This window comes from Pleurodeles waltl, chromosome 2_1 (genome assembly GCF_031143425.1).
Source record: "Pleurodeles waltl isolate 20211129_DDA chromosome 2_1, aPleWal1.hap1.20221129, whole genome shotgun sequence".
NCBI lineage: Eukaryota > Metazoa > Chordata > Amphibia > Caudata > Salamandridae > Pleurodeles > Pleurodeles waltl.
In genome coordinates, this window is record NC_090438.1 from 772038101 (window position 1) to 772058624 (window position 20524).

At 44.9% G+C, this 20524-nt stretch overlaps 1 protein-coding gene across 5 annotated transcripts in view; it reads right to left on the reverse strand.

Annotated features, from left to right (window-relative positions):
* The window catches only part of LOC138268435 (serpin B10-like), a 207586-nt gene that overhangs the window by 57604 nt on the left and 129458 nt on the right, over nucleotides 1-20524 (reverse strand). For all 5 annotated transcript variants that reach the window (XM_069218062.1, XM_069218101.1, XM_069218081.1 and 2 more), the window contains one exon: nucleotides 17574-17747. In XM_069218062.1, coding sequence (XP_069074163.1) covers nucleotides 17574-17747 — 174 coding nt within the window. The remainder of the gene's footprint in view (nucleotides 1-17573; nucleotides 17748-20524) is intronic.

Here is a 20524-nt window from a genome sequence, read left to right on the forward strand (position 1 = left end):
AACCACCCATCCCAACACCAAGCCCTGCATGCAACAACAAAGCATGGATACGCATCACTAAAGCATGCCCACTGCACATACCCATTCAACCCCCTAAACCATCATCACACAAGGTCCCACACAGGAATGCAAGCACTGGGGTACACGGTCACCCACCCATTGCACACCATGCCACACACAGATGTAATAACCATCCTTTTATACCCCTGCAGGACCCCTACCCAACGTCACCGGACAGGAGGGTCCACACATGTCCACACCACCAACAGAAGAGGCACACAGGGTTGTAGGTGTTTGTGGGTGATGTGGGTGTGTGTTTTATATTGTGATGGGTGTGTGGGAGTGGTGTGTGTATGTGTATCAGGTGTGTGTATTTCGAATTGTCCAATGTGGCTGTGTTTTGTAACAGTATGTGTATTTTTGAGCGCAGTGGTGTGTACCGCCAATCGAATACCGCGGTTGAAAGATCGCCGCATGGATTCGTGTGTCATGATAGTGTGGGCGTTTTTTTGTTGGCGTGGCGGTGGAGGTTTTGTTTTCACCAGTTTATCACTGACCTTTGGTGTGGCGGACTTGTGTGGGTGTCTGAATTTTGGCGGATTTCGAAATGTGGGTCATAATAGCTGTGGCAGAATTCCACGGCCGTGGCGGTGTGTTGGCGGTCTTCTGCAAGGCGGTAAGCAGCTTTTACTGCCAATGTTGTAATGAGGGCCTATATGTGTTTGTGTCTTTTTTATACACCATCAAGCCACATAAACTGCAGCCACAGATCAAATCCCTTGGGGGAGCAAAGGCTTCACCCTCAGGAGTGCTTCAAAAAAGAATCTGGGGGGCGTGTCATATTTTCCTTGAAGCTTTGAATGTAGGGCCACTTCTGAAAGTTAGCCAGAGAGATGTTTCTGCACTCCTGTATCCCCCAAGCATCTTCTCAAAGGTGGTGGTGATTCCCCCATCCTCCAAGCAGCAAAAAGTTAGCAAATAAGAAAGCCAATGTGGGCACTATGGGGCTGTCCCTCGAGGAAGCAGTGAAAATCCAATGAGCGGCTCTCCGGCAGAATTCAGGAGAGCTGCTTTCATTTTTGCTTTGCTTTTTTTTTCTTTTTGAATCCCGGGACCACATGGTGCCTAGGGTGCTACCTGTGTTGGGACAGCCATGGCGACCACCTCTGGCTGCACCAGACAGCTCCCCACCCGGCCAGCACTCCTGGTTGCTGGCTTGGACGTTGGCAACTGTGTCCTCCCGGGCAGGGTTTTGCTTTTAGGGTTGCCGTCCTGCTCCCCCAGACATGGTCACAGAGAGTGGGTGCAAGCCCACCTGTACTGGAGGGGTCATGGACACTCCTCCTTCCTTCTTTGCTGTGGCAGTCAGGCTTGGGGTCCTGACCCCTTTGATTGTTAATGCAGCCAGGGGAATGGGAATCCCCAAGCCGACAGAGAGTATGGGGAGGAGGCCCCAAGCACCCGCTCCCTGGAAGAATGAATTAATAATAATGGATTCAAACTGGGTGCACATGTGTCACTCCAGGTTCATGACCTATGAGACTTGTAGGCCTAAGGAAAGTTAAACTGCACTCTAAGGCAGATTTCCCAAATGCTTATAACACAGTAACTGATAACGCAGTAAACCATACTGACTTTAATAAGTGCCCCCTTATAATATAAGGCCTATCCCAGGTTTACATCTAATTTCTAACTTTGCTAAGTCTCCTCAGCACCAGGCTGCCAGGGTTACTGGGCTGTGTACAATGGTAGTCTCACGTGTGCACCCCGCACATGTGCACAAGTGTATACATGTGTGTACACAAATGTGTACACCCGTATTTACATATAACCAGCCAAGTGCTTCTTACCCTAGCTGCATCAGAGCAGTCTTATCTTAAAAGGCAAACAGTGGCAGTAAAACAAAGGGTCATTGCATTGAGGTTGTTGCTGATGTCCTAGGCTGTTTTCACACCTCTTAATGAACATTGGCTGCTTACTGCCTTCAAATACGAACTGGAAATCCACTGTTTACCGTGGTTTTCAGCTTGTTTTCCCTGCTATCATGTGATTTCAGCTCCTCACCGGGTGACCATGTGAAGAGACACAAAGTTATGTGACACATTGTGGCACTGTGTGAGTTGGCTGGTCTGAAGCACTGAGAGTCACCCACAGTAAAAGGTCCAAAGCTGCGTGATCAAAAAGAAAAAAATCTGGGCCCAATAAATGGGCAGAACCCATTTGCAACAAGGATACTCATTATCTTGAGGTTATGTCAATAGCAAAAACAAATGTTGCGTTTACAAAAAGCTGCAGATCTTTTGAAGTAAATAAGCACAATTGTGCTCACATTCAGTGTGTGCTGCAACATGCCTTCACAGGTCACATTTAGACAAAAATGATAGAACACCATCCAAACACAAACTAAGGGGCTCATTCCGAGCCCGCCGGGCAGCGGGCGCTGCCCGCCGGGCGGCGGGCGGAAACCGCCCAGAGACCGCACCGCGGTCAAATGACCGCGGGGGTCATTTTGACTTTCCCGCTGGGCCGGCGGGCGATCTCCAGAAGATCGCCCGCCGGCCCAGCTGGAAAGCCCCTGCAACGAGGAAGCCGGCTCCGAATGGAGCCGGCGGAGTTGCAGGGGTGCGACGGGTGCAGTAGCACCCGTCGCGATTTTCACTGTCTGCATAGCAGACAGTGAAAATCATGGTGGGGCCCTGTTAGGGGGCCCCTGCACTGCCCATGCCAGTGGCATGGGCAGTGCAGGGGCCCCCAGGGGCCCCATGACACCCGTTCCCGCCATCCTGTTCCTGGCGGGTTTTACCGGCAGGAACAGGCTGGCGGGAAGGGGGTCGGAATCCCCATGGCGGCGCTGCAAGCAGCGCCGCCATGGAGGATTCCCTGGGCCAGGGGAAATCCGGCGGGAAACCGCCGGATCCCCTTTTCTGACCGCGGCTTTACCGCCGCGGTCAGAATAGCCCTGGAAGCACCGCCAGCCTGTTGGCGGTGCTTCCGTTGCCCTCCACCCTGGCGGTTTCAAACCGCCAGGGTCGGAATGAGGGCCTAAATATCCTATCCCAGCGGCATGGTTTTAGTGCACTTCATACTGGAATACCCACTTCTTCTTGGGCTCACATCAAATGCATGGACCAATCCACAGCCTGACTCCTCAAAGGGCAATGGAAGGTCTACCTCATCACCCACAAAATAACCGGTCTATACTGGTGTTGCCGATGAGCCAGAATCAACCTGAAATCCTGCAACTTCACATACAAGGCATTCATGATGAAGTCTCCCACAGGAAAACACAATCTGTAGGAAAGCACGTAGCCAACAGTCAATCAATCTACTCTACAGATTAGAACTTCAAACTGTAAGAGAGAAAAAAACATACACCTTCTAAGTGTGCACTCCTAAACAGTGAAATTGCTTATACCTACAAATGAGACAGCCATTCCCACTTATATCTCAGAAAGAAGTGTTGAAATCTCCAGAACATCTGTTTAGCAGATCCGAGATCTTCGTGTTGATATCGCAATTGTCCATCCACTGAAACTTACTTTCCATCCTCACTCTCTACTCCCCGGAGACCCCTGCCTTGTCACCCCGTAAATACTAAAGCACACACTTACTCAATTGTTCCCCCAGACCTACAACTAGGGAAAGCTCACGTTACACTCTTGTACTTTGCTGATTTTAAAAGCAATGAATAAAGTAAGATGATGCCTTTGGCGCAAAAGATGGTCACGGGCGAAGAGTCAAAAGATCCTGGGAAATGCCTCTCAGTAAAACCGAGCACCCGCATTTCCAATGTGCCCTCTTGAGGAAGTTGCCCCCAACAATAAAACCCAACTGATAACGTATTATGTCTGTTAAGATTTCTGAAAGAGAGCTTGTAAAGCCTGAGAAACGGTAGGATCCAAGAAGACAAAATAGACTTTGCAAACGAATGTGCTAGCACGACAGTCTGCAATAATCTGAAGGCACAGATCTCTGAATGACCCGCAGGGAACCAATCCAAGAAGAAACCAATAACTTCAGCAAGGATACACTCCAAGGGTGTATATTACACCCAAAGCGAAATGACTTAAGAATTCCTTCACCGGGGGTGGCTTTTAAGATTGTTTAATGTACATAGTCAAATGCCCCGGCGAGGCTTCCTGTTGCACTTTCTGAACTGAGATGTAGAGAAACTGACAAACCAGGCAAGAGCTCTTAGGGACGTGATTCAGTAAGGAGAATTCACTCTGAAGCTGTTGTTATCTGGCATAAAATGGTAAATCAGTACAATAGGGGACGATTCAGAACATCCCTCCAGTGTATAATGTGTTCAAGCGGTTGCAACTCGTGGGCTGCAGCACTGATTTTGGGGGACCTGGCCTTATTTGTCATCATCAGACCTTGACCAAGTGTAAGAGAGATAAAGGCCGAAAATGCAGAAAGGAGAACAATAGGAAAGCAATGACAAAAGTAGAGCATATGCATGAAAAAGAGCCCCTTAGAGTAAGGCAACACGACAGTAAGTGTAGGATGGTCATGCAAGAGGCATGCCTATCAAGGCTAGGAGCCTTGTTTTTTGGTAGTCGTTCAATTCAGAAGCTCCGTTAGCACACACAAGAAAAAACTTTGCTCCCCCCACTTTTCAACAAATCAAGCACTGCAGACATCAGAACCCTCCTTCTCTCGGATAACACCAACTCAGATACCTTCAACAATCAAGCTTAAGGTTCACATTTATATAGACAGAGGCCCATTTAAAGATTAAAAAGTTCATTTGAGCTTACAAACGTAATAATCTCAGTTAACTATGCAAGTGCCCAATTCACTTCTGGGCGTAGGCGATGTGTGGCCATAAGGGATCGATTTGCACTAGGTGTTCATTCACACAAATAAAGTTGGGATTCTGGGGTGCACTAGCTTGATGTTCTTCACAGACAGAGGTGTTTCACTAAAACATCCCATGAGACCTTTCCGGAATTTAGCTAGCTACCTGTGGGATCAGTGGATTGCTGCCATAGCCATAGCCTTAGTTTATGTTGGGGTGAATCAAGGAATGTGTAGATGACAACACATTCTTACTCCTCCTTCACATTCAGGAACCAGCAGTGTGATCATACCGCATCTTTATGGCAAACTGCCATGTTCCCCATCGCAAGTTAGGAACTCATCTTTGTGTGGCTTATGGATTTGCAGTTTCAACAATAAGTTTAGTTAATCATTCATGCAGAACACATCGGACTGACCAACTGCAACTGCAAGTTAGGAAATGAGTATGCAAATCTGATTAATCCCTTCACTGACAGGCCTTTTCCCCCTCAGGTGCCGTTTTGTCCACATAAACTATCCACGCCAAATTTGCGTCCTTTTTTGTGGGTACCCCTGGAGGAGACCAGGAAATTACCCAAAATACAGCTAAAATTTCGTTTTTTTCAGACAAATGGGGAAAAAGGGCTGCAGAAGAAAGCATGTGTTTTCTTCCATGAAAAGAGTTTGCAGTGCTATAATCACCATCTTCCCAGCTTCCAGGAACAGGCAGACTAGAATCAGATAGAATTTTGGCATTTTACTGGGACATACCCTTTTAAAACTATTTTTGTGCTTTCAGCCTCCTTCCAGTTAGTCACAGAAATGGGTGTGAAACCAATGGTAGATCGCAGACAGCTAAACATTTCTGAAAAGTAGACAAAACTCTGAATTTAGCAAGGGGTCATTTGGGTAGATCCTTCAAGGTTTTCCTACAGAAAGTAACAGCTGAAATAAAAAAATAATAAAATTGAGTCGAAAAAACCCCAGCCATATCTGTCCACGATTTCTTCTATAACTTTTTCAAGCTATGGCAGATTTTTTAAAGCAATATACCATTACGTCTGGTGGACTATTCTGGGTCTGAAGAAATACAGGGCTTGTAGGTTCATCAAGAACCCTAGGTACCCATAGCCAATAAATGAGCGGCACCTTGCAATGGGTTTTCACACAGCAATTCATATGGTGAAATAAAAAGAGAGAAAAAAGGTATCAAGGAAACCTTTGTATTTCCAAAAGGGGCACAAGATAAGGTGTTGAGAAGCAGTCGTTATTTGCAAATCTCTGAATTTCGGGATCCCAATACTAGCATGTGAATTAAAGGGCTTTTCTCGAATAGGCTTTTTTTTACACACTGTCTTACATTCGGAAGGAAAACATGTAGAGAAAGACAAGGTGCAATAACACTTGTTCATTCTTTTCTATTTTCCCCGAAGTCTCCCGATAAAAATAGTACCTCACTTGTGTGGGTAGGCCGAGAACCCGCTAAGCCTAGTGCCCGCAACAGGAAACACAACATGGACACATCACATTTTTACATTGAAATCTGACGTGTTTTTTGGAAAGTGCCTAGCTGTGGAGTTTGGACTCTGGCTCAGCTGGCACCTAGGGAAACCTAGCAAACCTGTGCATTTTTTTAAACTAGACACCTAAGGGAACCCAGGATGAGGTAACTTGTGGCCCTCTCACCAGGTTCTGTTATCCAGAATCCTTTGCAAACCTCACAATTTGACAAAAAACACTTTTTCCTCACATTTCAGTGATGGAAAGTTCTGGAATCTGAGAGGAGCCACGAATTTCCTCCCACCCAGCATTCCTCTAAGTCTCCCAATAAAAATGGTACCTCACTTGTGTGGGTAGGCCTAGTGCCTGTGACAGGAAATGCCCCAAAACACAACGTGGACACATCACATTTTTCTAATGAAAATTGACCTGTTTTTTGCAACATGCCTAGCTGTGGATTCTAGCTCATCCGGCACCTAGGGACACCTAGCAAACCCATCCATTTTTTTAAACTAGACACCTAGGGGAATCCAGAACGGGGTGACCTGTGGGGCTCTCACTGGGTGCTGTTACCCAGAATGCTTTGAAAACCTCAAAATGTGGCTAAAAAACACTTTTTTCCTCAAACTTCGGTGCTTCCGAGTTCTGGAATCTGAGGAGAGCCACAGACTTCCTTCCACCCAGCATTCCCCCACATCTCCTGATAAAAATAGTACCTCACTTGTGTGGGTAGGCTTAGTGCCCGTGACAGGGAAGGGTCCAAAGCACAACATGGACACATCAATATTATCTATTACAAAACGACCTGTTTTTGCAAGGGGTTACCTCCGCTTTTAGTCCTGGGCTCATCAGCCATCTAGGGAAACCTACCAAACCTAGACATTTCTGAAAACTAGACACCCAAGGACTTCCAGGGAGGTGTTACTTGCCTGGATCCCCCAGTGTTTTCTTACCCAGAATCTTTAGCAAACCTCAAAATATACTTAGAAAATTGCATTTTCCTCACATTTCTGTGTGGGATCACCGCACCAGCACAGGTTTTCTATCATCCAACGTTCCCCTCGATCTCCTGATAAAAATGATACCTCACTTGCGCAGGTGGGCCAAGTGCCTGTGACAGGGAAGGGCCAAAACAATTTTGAAATTGAGAGGGAATCAAAGTGAGTCCAAAAGGGCAGTTTGAAAAAAACAAAACGGTTTTAGGAAAACAAGTGAGGCGGGATTTGTATTGGTATAGCTGGAAGGTAGGAATTTTGTGGATTCCTGTGGATTCCTGAAGGTTCCATCACAAAAATATAGGGAAAATGGGTGATTTCAAGCAAAGTTGGAGGGTTGGAGGGCATTGTGGGTAAGAAACTGGTGTGGGGTGCATGTGAAGCACACCAACCTGGATTCACCCAGATGTTTAGTTTTCATAGGTGTCTAGGTCTGGTAGATTTTTCTAGGTGGCAGCATCCCAAAGTCCAAAAAATGCAGCTGCACACCAGTCCAAGTGGGACAATATTGAGAGTTAGCAAAGCTCTTTTGGCCCAAATGTAAAATCCCAAATAATCAAATGTCCTCTTGCTTGCCGTTGGGATAAGATCCTTTAGTTTGCAGGGGGGGCTGAAAAACTGTTACCCCCTTCAGTTGGGGTGGGAGGCATAACCATGCCCATACTGGTTGGCAACCCCCACCCCTCCATTTTTTAAAAATTCCCTGGCAACTAGTAGGCTTTCTTCGCTGCCCCGGGAGTGGATCGGGGTAATTACCCCATCTGCCCACCTGTGGGCAGAACTAATGTCCCTATTTATTTGGGGTGGGAGTATGGCCAGACCCTCACCCTCTTTTTTAACAACAAAATCTTCCCTGGTGTCTAGTGGGCTTTCTGCCCAGATGGGCCTTACAAAAATAGGCCAATATGCCCCCATGGGGGCAGAAATGGCCATCAGTAATGTGCCCCCATGGGGAGCGACTCTTGCCCAAGGAACAGCCTCACCAAACAAACCACACACATACACACACACATCAATCCCTGGTGCCTAAGTGGTTTCTGCCCCCCTTGGGGGCAGTGGGCCTAATACAAATAGGCCGATCTGCCCCCAAGGGGGGCAGAAATGGTCAACAGTAATGTGCCCCCATGGGGAGTGACCCTTGCCAGGGGCAGCCCCGAAGCAAATCACACACAAACAACAAACCCTGGTGCCTAAGTGGTTTCTGCCCTGCCTTTGGGGGCAGATGGGCCTAATAAAAATAGGCTGATCTGCCCCCAAAGGGGGCAGAAATGGCCTAAAATAAATTTCGGTATGATCACCCTAATTAAAATATTAAACAATGCCCCCCCCTGGGGAGCGACCCTTACCCAAGGGGCCGCTCCCCTCATGCGTTTACGAAAATCAACAAAACTCCCTGGGTCTAGTGGGCATTCCTGCAGCACGATTGCTTTACGATCGTGCTGCAGGAATGCTCAGAGAGACATGAAAGGAAAGGAAAAGCCTTTCCTTTCATGCCTCTCTGACCTGCCCCACCCCATATTGTTCTGGGTAAAAATTCAAAACTCGTAATGAAGGCCTGCAGGTAGTATAAGTACAGGGATAATTTGCACCAGGATACATTCTTAGTAAACAGTCATGAACTTTTAGAAAAGAAGACTAAGGACCTCATTTGAAATTTGGTGTAGAGGGAGCACAACCAAAAATAAGATGTGCTTCAACCTCACCAAACTCCCAGTTCACCTGCTCTATGTAGAGTCAGGGAAAGAACCAGGTGTAAACTTCTCATTAGTCTGTCAGGGGCCTGTCTGTTAAGGGGCTACCAGGTATCAGAGACAGTCAGTCTACTCTATTGAAGATGGGGAGACAGCCAAATGATTTTCATATCCTGTGTCCAACATGGTCAGGATGGCGAATATGGGCAGGCAAAATACAGAACGACCCCTATGACCAGGGAGAAAACTCCCTGCTTGTCTGGACAGTGTTTTGATCAGAGAAAAAAACAAACCACTTTGGGAGTTTTTGTTTGTCTGAACAAAAAAGCGTGCATAGTGGGCACTTTAAACATGGCAACATTTTGTTAAACTTTGGTGCTGTGACGGGAGCCATCACAGTAGTGACCACTCACAGCACTGAGATCCCCTCCGGGCAGCAGGACTCCCTATATAGGGTGGATGGTCCTCTGCCAGGGTGATAAACGCCATGGCATCTGCCCCCAGCACTCCTGTAGACTGTCCTTCATGGTCTACATAAGATCCTAACTCATTACCTTCCACAAGATGGTTATTATTCAGATGGCAACAGAGCATTACTCAATGCAGATATAGCTGTACAATTTGTCAACAAGATACCAGATTTTCAAGAGGTACCTGGTTCAATAGGATGTTGCACCACACTTGCCAATTTTCATAATGGCTAGTAAGAGTCTTCCATGATATCCACTAACATGGTTCCAGGCACGCTCCAAGTATTTGACCACGGCACAAGGATTGTGCCATTAGGTAAACTCAAAAGCATGTTACCTTTCTGATATTTGTTGCTCCTACATTAAAGAGAAGCATCAGCCATACACTTCTCAACTTGCTATATTTTGGGCATAACAAATGTAAAGTGCACAACAAACTCCTGAGAGGTCTCATCACAATTTCAATGCCATTCTGTTGCATCCTTCTCTCTGCATGAGGTAATAGTGGTGAACATCTGGACTGCATGAGTGATCACCACAGTTCACTTGGTGACATTCCGCTGGCAGGCTTCCCCCATCTGCACTCATTAAAGAACACAGCTTTTCAATTTAAAAGTCTGCCTCATTTTTATCACTGGTGATGAAGAGCATGGTGAATTGGGAAGAGAGTGCCTTGTGTGCCCTTGCTGTTGGTGGACTCACTGCCAAGACGTCTGACAGGAGCCTGTGGTCCAAGTGAGACACTTGCAGCCAGCAACAGTTGGAGCAGGAACCTTTCTGGTGAAGGCTTCCTCCTCTGGAGGCGTTGATGTATGTTTCATATGTGATATTTTGGCTGATGCACAACCAAGGCTTTCCCAAATGTATGTGTGGAGGCCTTGTGGTAAGAGATAGCACTGCGTGAAGAGCACTGCATGTGTGTCTTGGAGGATTGCCCTCACATCTTCAGGCTCACATCCATGTGGATTGTTTTTTTCGGAAAGCTCGCAACTTCAGAGAAGCACATGCTGCTTACCCTGCTCTGTGTTGACTCAGGTTCAAATCTGCCTTTTGCCAGGTGGTTAATGGAAAATCGATCTAATTTGCTCATGACTCGATGGGCAATTAAAAAGGAGAATTGAAGGACAACACACAGTTCTAAGTGATTAATGAACAGGTTAATGGTATTAAAGACTGCAACTGAAGTGGTCAAGAACAAAGCTTCCTTTCGCAAGTTTATTAGTGGCAAATATGGTCAAGCAACAATGAAAAAGACTTTCACTTTATCAATAAAGTTTTACAGATGGAATTACTGCACTTTCACCATTTCTTCCAGCAAAGCCCATACTTATATAGGAGGAATGGTGTGAAGATTTTGAGGCATAAGTTGAAGCCCTTGAAGGGGATGACATAGAGCTTCGAAAAAAAGTTGGCACTATCAAAACAGTGCCTTGGTACAGAAGGACATCCCCATTTGGAACATTCCCCCACTATTTGAGGAGGACGAGGAACATACTGACATTGATGAGTATGACACAACACTGAAACAAATCAACCTGAATTTTGTCTAAGAAGAAGTGAGGTAGCAGAGAATTTTAACTTCATGAAGCAAGGATAGCTTCTGGAAGAATCTGTAAAGGACTTTGTGGCTGCATTGCGACATCTTGCTGCTATGTGTAACTACCAAGGCTTCTTACATGATATTCTACAGGGCCACTTAGTACAAAAGGTCAAAAGAAAGAAAGTCCAGGAAAAACTCTTCACCACTGAGAATCTGACATTAATAAAAAGATTGATATCATGCAAACGGGAAACTCCCTGAACGCGACTCTGTAATAACGAAGTTGTGGCCAACGAAAGCGGAACAACGCTTTCGTTAACCACAACTTCGTTATTTTCTGCCTTAACCACACAAGTGCTGAACCACACACATGCGTGGTTAAGGCACAGAACAAGGGAGTCGGCTGAGGAGGATGACGAGTCAGGTAAGTGGGACTGTTTCAGGGGCTGGGGGTCGGGGTATTTTTAGTTGCAGGGGCGGGGGTTGGGGTTTTAGTTTCAGGGGCGGGGTATTTTTAGTTTTGGGGGTGGGGGGTCGGGGTTTTAGTTTTAGGGGCGAGGGTGGGGGGTCGGGGTATTTTTAGTTTTAGGGGCAGGGTGGGGGGTTGGGGTTTTAGTTTCGGGGTGGGGGTTGGGGCTTTAGCTTTAGGGGAGAGATGGGAGGGGTATTTTTAGTTTTAGGGGTGGGGTGGGGGATCAGGGGTTTTTAGTTTTGGGGTTGGGGCTTTAGTTTTAGGGGTGGGGTGGGGGGTCGGGTATTTTTTGTTTTAGGGGCAGGGTGGGGGTTGAGGTTTTAGTTTTAGGGGCGGGTGGGGGGTTGGGCTTTTAGCTTTAGGGGAGGGGGCATCGGGTGGTTTAGGTTTAGGGGCGGGGGAGGGGGAGGGAGAGGAGGGGTATTTTTAATTTTAGGGGCGAGGGTGGGGGGTCGGGTATTTTTAGTTTTAGGGGTGTGAGGTCGGGCGGTTTAGGTTTGGGGGAGGGGTATTTTAAGTTTTAGGGGCGGGATGGGGGGGTCAGGTATTTTTAGTATTTGGGGGTGGGGGGTCGGGTGGATTAGGTTTTAGGGGTGGGTGGGGGATTGGGGTGGTTTAGGTTTTAGGGGTGGGGGTTGGGGTGGTTTTAGGTTTTAGGGGCGGAGTGAGGGGTTGCGGTAATTTTAGGGGTGGGGGTTGGGGTGGTTTTAGGTTTTAGGGATGGGTTGGGGTCGGGTAATTTTAGGGGTGGGGTGGGGGTTGGGGGGTTTTAGGGGCGGGGTGGGGGCTCGGGGTAGTTTTAGGGGCAGGGTAGTTGGGGTGGTTTTAGGTTTTAGGGGTGGGGGTTGGGGTAGTTTAGGTTTTAGGGATGGGGGTTGGGGTTTGTTTTAGGGGTGGGGGTTGCAGTGGTTTTAGGTTTTAGGGGGTTGGGGGTTTAGGTGTTAGGGGCGGGGTGGGGGGCTCAGGTAGTTTTAGGGGCGGGGTGGTTTTAGGTTTAAGGGGTGGGGGTTTTAGGTTTCAGGGATGGGGCGGGGTTGGGGTTGTTTTAGGGGCAGGGTGGGGGTTGCAGTAATTTTAAGGACGAGATGGGGGTTGGGGTAGTTTTAGCGGCAAGGGTGGGGGGTTGGCGTGAATTTAGGGGATGGGATGGGGGGGTCACAGTAATTTTCAGGGGTGGGGGTGGGGGCCACGGGGACACATGCTGGAACCATGCATGCCTATCACTAATGCCTTTACCAGGAATGCCTTTACACCGAGAAATCGTTGTTAAGGCATTCCTGGTAAAGGCATTAGTGGTAACAACACGGTTGTTGTTCCGACCTCGTTGTTCAGGCATGCGTTGTTCCAGCATGCGTTGTTCCGAGATACATTCCAGGCAAACAGCAGAGACTACAGATGAGGGTTTGATTGAAGTGTCGCCTATGGTTCATGAGAAGGTGGCAGAACTGCAGTGCAAAAACTGCTTTAGAGAAAACTAAAATGATACAATCGTGACTAATATAGTTGTCCACAGCATCAAAATGCATGTGGTGTGTTATAAATGTGGATTAAAGGGACACTTGGCCAATGATTGTAATTGCCCTTCGATTGGGCTGCTATGCTGGAAATGTAGGTTGAGGGAACATATTGCCAGGGTATGTAAGAGTAGATCTAACAGAACACATGGCAGGCCTAAAAGCTCGACTAATTGTGTTGAGAATAAGCTGGATGAAAATAATGTTATTCTTCAAGAATATGAAATTGGGAAACTGAGTGAGAGTAATCCTTTCTGTGAGATCATGGTTTATGGTGAGAAGGCGAATGAAGGCTGACTCCAGGGCTCGGTAGACTCTGATTGATGAAGAATATCTGGACAAATTACCTAAGCACAAATTGAATCCTTCAGACATGAAGTTAGTAGCGTATGAGAATAACCCCATAGATTTAGTAAGGTATTGAATTGACCCTTGGGTTTCAAGTGGGGAATGCGTTCTTAAAGGTATGTTTTGCTGTAGATGGGCCATGTTTTTTGGGTTGACTTAATCAAAAAGATTCATTGATACCTCTTGATCCAGATCATCCTGACCAGGTTTTGGCGTGAAGTCAGGAATATGAACGGTAGCTGTCAAGTCTTGGGAGAACCAATTTCCAGAGGTATTTCATAAAGACCTGGGACTGTTGAAGGATTTGTGCTGCAAAATAAATCTGAAAAACAATGTAGTCCCTAAAGCTAGCAAAATTAGAAGTATTCTGTTTGGTATTAGAGACCACTTGAAGACAGAGCTGCAAAAGTTGTGTGTGGATGACATCACAGAAGAAATAGAGATGTCAGAATGGTTCTCCCCATTGGTGATAGCAAAGGAAGCCAGTTGGGAGATTCACCTATACGTGGATTTGCATGATTTGATTTCTGCGATCTGGGTGGACAGACACATGTTGTCCAACATTGGTGAGAAGCTGGCAACAATAAAGGAGCAAAGGTGTTTTTGACCTTTTACTGGTCATAGCCGTATTGCCAGATTTCTCTGCAACCAGATTCTAGGCCCCTTTACATCATTTACAATAGCTGAAGGGACATATAGGTCAAGCAGATACCATTTGGGTTAGCATCAGCAGTCTTCCAGAGGGTTATGCACCAACTTTTTAACGAGGTGTCAAATGTGATGTACTTACAAGATAACACTGTTTTTTAAAGAAAGCAAGTACATTCATGATGAAGCACTAGGGAGGATTTTGGAGATTCTCATAAAACGTGGGTTAATGATAAGGAAAGAAAAATGCAAAATTAATGTCAAGGGGGTTGATTATCTAGGGTATTAGTTGGATATAAATGAAATTTCATCCTCAATGAAGTTGATTTTAGCCATTAAAGAATCTCTGGCCCTTGTCAACAAAGACAAGCTTTGATCTTTTCTTGGGTTGGCTTAAAATTATTCCAATTTCACCGCTATGTTTTTGTGGCAAAATCAAATTCATGTATAAATTGATGTTGAAGAATGAGAGATTTGTATACTGTGACAATTGTAAAAAAAGAGTTTACTGAATTAAAAAGGAAAATTGCTACTACTCTTGCTTAAAAACCTTTGACACTAGAGATAGCAGAGCAGCATTATCAGCCCTGATGAGATTATTGTTGGTTTGGGTGATGTCTTGTTGCAGTGTAGGGACAAGATGAAGGTCACCGTTACCTATGTGTCCAGAACACTGATTGAAGCAAAGCAAAAATATTTCACCATTGAGAAAGAGTTAGCCTGTTGGTGGGCATAAACTATTTTGACAAGCAGGTATGGGGTACAAAATGCACTGGTCGCACTGATCATTAGCTAATGTATTTACTATGCAAGGGTCTGGTAGAGGTTCTGCAAGAATTGCAAGGTGAATGTTGGGACAGATGGAGTATGATTTCTAAATTCAGTATGTTCGTGGAAAAAATTGTGTTGGCGGATTGCCTATCATGAATGCTGGTGTATGATGTTCAGGAAGAAAAGCCGGAGGATGATATTTTAGTCACTAGTGTTTGAAGTATAACCTAGGGGCGTATTCCCCATGTGGAGTGGATGGATGCTATGCAGGGAATGAGGAGCTGCAGCAAGGGAAGAAATATTTAATGGTGGGCTGGCCCAAGAAAGGTAGTTTATCCAACCAAGTGGAGGTTTTACAGGGAGTGAGTGTTAGGTTAGCTTGTTCAGGAAAATGTATGCTAAGAAAAGACTTGTTAGTTGTGCCAGAGGCGCTCAGGCAAAAAAATGTGAATCTAGTCCACGAAGATCACAAAGACATGAGTGCCACCAAATGGTGAATAAAGGCCGAGTACTGATGGCCTGGTCTGGATCGAAATGTTGAAGAGGACATAAAGTATTACTTTCTATGTGCATGGAGTGATTAGTCACAGAAAATTGGTTATTATCCTCCTGTTGTGACAAATAAAATGGATGCCCCGTGGAAGAAAATTGTGTTTAATATTTCTGATCCAGAGAGTGTCCTAGATGCCAGGACGCTTTGGTGGTGGTTGATTATTTTCCATGATGGCGAGGGGTAAAATTTATGTACCATGGTACCACTGAGGTAGTCATCAATTTCCTAGCTGATGTATGGGACAGGGAGGGAATTTCTGAAAGTATTGTAATGGATAATGGTGTTCAATTTGTATTGCACACCATGTGACAATTTTTAAAATCTAAGGGTATTGAACAAATTAATGTGTCTGTTTATTAGCCACAAAGTAATGGGTTGATCGAGCAGTGAAACTGGGTCTTGAAAGAAGGTACCAAGTTGGCGCCATGTAGTGATATTCAGTGGCCAGAATGTGTAAGGACGTTGATGTGGACATTTCGCACCACGGCAAATGCAAACACTAGAAAGTCTCTGTTTGATGCCATGAGGGGAAGGAAACCAAGGGCTTTGCTAACTAAGAACATAGAAAGAAGGGGTTTACATAAGAAAGCAATCGATTACATTGCTGGAACGTTTCACTTGACTTGCAGATAGGTGAATGAGTTTGTGTCAAGAGGAATCGTGGTATTGGCAAACAGCTTTCAATATTTCCTTGACTGCTCTCAGTGAAGAGAGTTGATCCTTACACTATGTTGTTAAGTGATAGCAATGTCCGGAAGTGGAAAAGTGATGAGGATACCTGATTATTTGATGAACTGTGAAGACAGTATCAGTCAGGAGAAGAATGTGGTTGGAAATAAGGAAGCTCAGCGTTATCTAGTCAGAACATGTAAGACGTCAGAGTGGTTGGATGATTATGAAGTGTTTAAATAATAGAACATGCAGGTTACTAGAAACATTATTGTTAAAATCCGAAAGGTCGTACAGTTGTGCTCACCAAGTGTGGTGCGCATTGTTATTAGGGGCTGTGTGTTTTGTAGTCATTTTGATGTAATTGTTGTTGTTGATGGGAGGGAGATTTGTGCCATCCTTCTCTGTGCATGAGGAAATGATGGAGAACATTGGGACTTCTTGAGTTTTCACCAAGGTTCATTCGATGGCGATTGCTGGCAGGTTCCCTACGCAACATCTTTACTCGTTAAAGAACACACCTTTTCACCTCTCATTTTTATTACATTCCTCTCTATACATCATGTTTCAGGTTCCCACAGTGTTAACTGTCAATGTTTCGTTGTGTGAAGACAAGGAGTATCCCAATAAATAGAAAACGCCAAAACAGGTATTCACTTTATCCAAAATAATCATGCATGACATATTCATTTACATATTTATTGGACATTCGGAACCCAAAGTGAATTATGATATACTGTGAGTTTAGTAAGTTAAACCTGAAATTCAGTGTAAAGGTGTTTGGCTACCAAGTGAATTGTTGTGTTGAGGCAGAGTTCAAAGACTTCCCGGAGAATTACCACGAAAAAAAAATGGAAAGGACGCCCGACGGCATTTTTTCGTAAAAACCTATCTTGATTAATGATGTGCACACCCTGTTTAATCGTCAGGTTATCACAATTCTTAGTTAACTCTCACATTATCCTTAAGATTGACAGTTCTTAGCCAATGAGGAAAGGACGTTCATGTGAGTCTGATGTATACAAATGTAGTAATTCATTTATAGGTTCTTTGAGGATCTCTTGGGTCGGTAACAAACACTAATTACTTTACATTCACACTCATTAATGGGCATCAGACATATTTCGCCCTTATTAAGGCTACTGAGGTTTCCTTTTCCTCCCCAGTCCGGTGTACAAGGAAAGAAAAAAATAAAAGACCCTTACTTGGTGCCTTAACTTTTCACCCTGGAGGTTGCCATTGGCATGATCTTGCTCAAACCTGCAGATCATTGGTAGCAACCGCCCTATCCCTCCCCACTCCCATTAATATGGGATAATCCACCCATTGCCTTTCCAAAATAAGCCTTTCAATTTCTATTTCGCTTGGCCCAGGACAAATGTGCTGATGAAAGTATCCCTCATGAATTTAAAGAGGGGCACTTAGCGACCTAATAAATGATTCCGTACTACGCTTTTCTGGACACCATGAACTTTAATTTGGCAAAGTGTATTATAACTTATTTTCCCACCTAAAAAATGTACAGCCCTCGTAAGCCCCATACAATGGCTACGTCAGGACAAACAGGAAGGCACTTTCTGAAAACACTCATACAGACACACACTCCTTCATAATTACCTTTTCCAGGCCGGTGGAGTCATCCAGGATCTCATTGGGAAGGAGAATGATCATGCTGAGGTCCTTGTTAACATATGGAAGCTCTAGGACTTTGAATGCGAGCCCAGGCTCCTCTACCTGGGCTATGTTGAATTTAGCCCTCTTGAACATCATCTGCACTGGCTTTTTAGAAGTCTATGGACATACAAACACTGGTTGAGAGTTATGCAGGGAATCAAATATGTTACAAAACCATAAAATCTACATCTAATAAATGTGATCAAATATGCAAAACTCTTTCATCGCTGTTTTTATCAAAACATGAACATTTTCGAAGAGTGTTTAGGATCCTAGTTCACACTTAAATTAGTGGTACATTGCAATTGTTCTTGCAGGTAAACAAACAGCAATTATGTTTAATAACTTGCAGTCAAGAAAACGATTCCTGCTCCAACTTCCATCACTCTTATAACACTGAAAGTTGGAAACAGCACTTGGAAGCTTCCATGAAATTGTACTATACATTGCAAGGTATACGTTTTATAATAAGTGGAAATGTTACATTTCCCTATAAATAGGCATACGTTATTTTCGTTTTACGAGAATGTTCTGACATTACAACGCACTTGTAATAAGACAATAACACAATTACTCGCTTGGAATGATATTACAAAAGAGTAGTGATATCACAGACAGGCTTCTCTTTCCATTTGCAACTGAAGTGTAGGGGCTAGCCAGTCTGCAAACTCACATGGGATGGTACATTGCCATGTCAGCAATAGTTGCCCTGGAAACTCTACCGCCCTGTATGCCAGGGTATATCTACCTGATTACCCTGCCTCTCACTACCTTAAAATATAAGCTGCAGATTGTTGGACTGAGCCACACCTTCTTCCTCTGCCAGATGCAACATATCTGCATAAATGGATGAATGAGTACCTACCCACACAACAGCTCCAGTTACACCTGCCTGACCGTCTACCAGCTCTTGTTCCACCCACCTGACAGCTCTGCTGCCATCTGCACAGGCACAACTGAGCCCTTGTACAAGGAGAGTGCGGAGCTTCAATAGTGTAAAGCAGTGCTTCCCAGACCTTTTAGAATCGGGGCCCAATTTATAAAGGGACCAACGTTCAAAACCCACCTAGCTTTCATTGACAGAAGGTGGGCAATTTTTTAAAGTAACTAAAGCATTGTGTGGTAGCACACTCATTAACAGACAGCATATTGAAATGGACACTAAAGTTGAATAGACATAACATTTTACTGATAAAACTATATTGCACACCAATGGTAACGTAGACATTGGGTTTCATTTAATATTTATAATTTGTGTATCGCCAAGCAGAGTGTCTCGATTTTGTTTTGATTCTATTTAAATCCTTGTTTCCCTCATACAAATACAAATAATGTGCCTCATATCTGGTTTCCTAACTGCTGAAAGTGTCCATTTCACTTATAGCTATTTACATTTTGTTGTGTTACAAAACATCCTACAGCCTTTCCTTTCACACTCCCTGAACTCCAGCAAAATGTATACATAGTCCACTTTGCTTTTCTTTCTCTGATTGCAAAGCGATTTTATAAACACCAATTTCCATATACAAGAATTAGCAGCAACTTGTCAGAAGAAATAGCCTGACATTTGATCTCTGTCTTTGAAGCGCAGCAAACGTGACAAGATAAATACAGAATTTAAAGCCATCTTTATTTATTGTTTGGTCTCTCGCGCACCACCAAAAATCTTTAGGAAATACTGATGTAAAGGATGTACTGCTGTCAGTGTATCCCAGATCGGCCACAAGAAGTGCACCCAGTTTTTGTTTCCTCTGTCCTAACTGAATTCTGTGAGCTGTATTCATAATAATAACAATAGAAAGAAATATCTGCAGGCCCAGAAGGTTTAAGCATTTACATTTTAAAGAGGATTCTGAGTTTTTCATTAGCTAAGAGCCCGTTAACCTTCCACCACAATAACAAGTGACTTTACCTTGGCAACAGCAGGCATTTCCTCTATTTTGTGAACAGCAGAAGATAGTCCATTTACTCCATTACTCGTGCCCTAAAGTAACTCTAACTCACGCCCCTTCCATGCACTGTTTTCTCAGCAATATGTTTCCGCCGAACGTTGCAGTGATATTCATTATTTCATAGAAGATGTCATCAGTGATGAACATGTGAGGTAATTAGTAGTGCACTGCTAGGGCACAAGTTATAGTTACCTTAGGGCACAAGTAATACTTTCTTGAGATAAATATGAGTGCTGACTTTCTATGGTTTTGGGCATGTAAAATCTGAATCAAACTATAATGTCTCTGTAACCTTTGTTTTTTTTTAGTGAATTATTAGTGTTTTTTTCATTCTCTTTCCTAACTATAACATCCCTGTACTCTTTGTTTTTTTAAGTGAATTTCTAGGTTTTTTTGATGTTAAGAAATATTTTATTACCTGTATATAAATCTAACCCCTGCCTTTGGCAGTGCACAGCAGGGAGTCTGGCCCCCAGGGCCTTGCCACAGGCCAGGCCTTGCTGTCAAAGCTCAAAGGAACTCAACCCTGCACCACGCACGGCCTTTCGCTGTGTGCGATGGGGGTTTGGCCTCAGCCACATGCCAGGCCCTGCAGCCAGTCCCATGCAGGCACCCCCTTTGGTCGTGCTCGGTGAGGGGTTGGCCACTGTGGCACCCCCCACATGCAGGCAACCAGGAGCGGGGGGCATGCTGCTCCTCCCTCCCGGGGCCCATTATGGTTAACCCATCCCACGGACCCCTCATTATAGTAAATGTAGAGGGGGGCAAGCAGCCCACTCTCTCCAGGCCAATTTCGTCCCCTGGGACCCCATCTCCTGGGGTCAAGCCATTAAAAATGACAGAGAGGGGAACATGTGGCCCCACTCCTCAAGCCAATTTGGCCTTGGGGACCCCGTCCCTCAGCGCTCTGTTTGTGTTTAATTTGGGAGGGGGAAGGCAGCC